The following is a 1971-nucleotide window of genomic DNA, read 5'->3' as shown; positions in this document are numbered from 1 at the left end:
GTGTACGGAGCTGGTGTGGCAGAATAGAACTGTAGAGGCCCAGCCCCTCTTGCCCTTAAGGAATGCCACTCTTGGATTTTGCCAGAAGATGTCATTACCCTGTGGTGCCTGGTGTTTTCCTGACCTGAAGCTGGATTGCAGTAGGAGAGATTAGGGGTGTGATACAAGATTAGAGGGGTTTTTTGGGGGGTTTTTTTTTGCTTTAATCTGAAGGCAGTATTTCAGCAGAATGCTTTTACAGTAGTGCTAGGTTCAGACTGATGCTTCTTGTCTGATTTGTTTTGCTCCGTTTCAGTGAGAGCCACAGGACAAGGTGGAGATTTGATGTCAGACCTCTTCAACAAGCTCATACTGAGGCGCAAAGGTACTGTCCTGCAGGGTGGGCGGCTCCTTCCCCCTAGGAAAGAAGGGGTCATGTGTCAGCCATGGCCCCAGAAACAGAAACACTTTCCACAGGGAGTGTGCCACAGCACACACTTGCCAAGTACCCTGGAGCATTTAGGGCTGGTATTACCCCTCAGCACCTGGCACAGGGCAGAGGAGGGCATTGACTTGCTCAAGTGGAGTTTTAGTTTGATTTAAAGTTTTAGTTAAATGAGCCCCTGGCCCAGGGCTGTGGCAGCGTTTAGGCATGTTGGCCGTTCCCCTTGCCTGGGTGCAGGGAGCAGCAGTACGAAGTGCGGTTTTCCCTGTTTGATTTAAAGTTTTAGTTAAATGAGCCCCTGGCCCAGGACTGTGGCAGCGTTTAGGCATGTTGGCCATTCACCTTGCCTGGGTGCAGGGAGCAGCAGTACAAAGTGTGGTTTTTTCCCCCTCCCCTTTGCTGGACCTCTGTATTCTCGAATCCGCAGGTGTCACTCACTGGTGCTTTTCCGTCCCTCACAGGTATTTCAGGGAAAGGAAGTTTTAGTTAAATGAGCCCCTGGCCCAGGACTGTGGCAGCGTTTAGGCATGTTGGCCATTCACCTTGCCTGGGTGCAGGGAGCAGCAGTACAAAGTGTGGTTTTTTCCCCCTCCCCTTTGCTGGACCTCTGTATTCTCGAATCCGCAGGTGTCACTCACTGGTGCTTTTCCGTCCCTCACAGGTATTTCAGGGAAAGGACCGGGAGCCTCTGGAAATGCCGATGCTCCTGGAAGTCCCGCAGGTGCCTTTGCTCGTATGTCGGACTCAATACCACCCCTCCCACCTCCACAGCAGCCCGTGGGTGAGGAGGATGAGGATGACTGGGAGTCATAGATGGATTAGTGGGCATCAGTGTGAATCCCCAGATGCTTGAATTAAGCACGTTTGAGAGACACCAGCCTGTGGAAGTATCTCCTGGAGGGTGGGCACTGGCATGGCAGGGGGCCCCCTGCCCTTTCTTTTTTGAAGAAGAGCAGGAGCAAAAGGAGCTAACTGCTACTGAAGTTTCAGTTATCAATGAGGGCTTTTCTTCTGCTGTCCTCCACCCCTGATACTACATTCCATCTCGAATGCTGCTGTGGCTCATGCTGGCACAATAAATCTACCTTGGCTAGCAGGCAGTGGGGCAGCCTGTGCTCAGAGGATCAGAAGTAGCATTGCCTCTGATGTAAAGGGCCCTCAGTCGTTCCTAATATGATTGGTGATGGCTGCAAAAGCATCTCTTGCAGGCAAGCAGTCCTTGCCTCATTTGTCTCTTTGCTGCTTGCTTGCTGAAGCTCCTGTTGGCTTGGTTGTTGCTAGAAGAGTGTGAGAGTGTCCCCCTTCATGGGGTGGGGTCTAATGCCTGGTGCCTCTGCACTTGGTGGTTTCTTTCTCTGCCTGGCTTAAGGTAATTAAAAAAAATGCTCTCAAACCAGGGCAGTTTGTTGCTGTCTGAAAAAAATGTCAATAAAGCAGCCTTCGCTTTGGTAAAAGTAGGATGTGTGCTCACTTAAGAGTGTGTTAAGTGAAAGCCCAGCTCTGGTCCCTGGCAGCGGCTAGGCCTGACACCCCAGCACCACCAGCCA

General features: G+C 51.5%; 1 protein-coding gene across 1 annotated transcript in view; it reads left to right on the top strand.

Moving 5' to 3' along the window:
• Window positions 1–1237, top strand: part of LOC104275830 (WAS protein family homolog 1-like) — a gene marked incomplete at its 5' end in the record, with an annotated part of 1741 nt that extends 504 nt beyond the window's left edge. Inside the window, 2 exons of the mRNA XM_009871890.1 lie at window positions 296–364; window positions 1086–1237. Coding sequence (XP_009870192.1) covers window positions 296–364; window positions 1086–1237 — 221 coding nt within the window. The remainder of the gene's footprint in view (window positions 1–295; window positions 365–1085) is intronic.
• Between the last annotated feature and the right edge of the window lie 734 nt (window positions 1238–1971).

Source organism: Apaloderma vittatum, unplaced genomic scaffold, assembly GCF_000703405.1.
Source record: "Apaloderma vittatum isolate BGI_N311 unplaced genomic scaffold, ASM70340v1 scaffold29926, whole genome shotgun sequence".
Lineage (NCBI taxonomy): Eukaryota > Metazoa > Chordata > Aves > Trogoniformes > Trogonidae > Apaloderma > Apaloderma vittatum.
The sequence above is the reverse complement of the archived record's forward strand: the minus strand, read 5'-3'. Positions and strand labels throughout refer to the sequence as shown.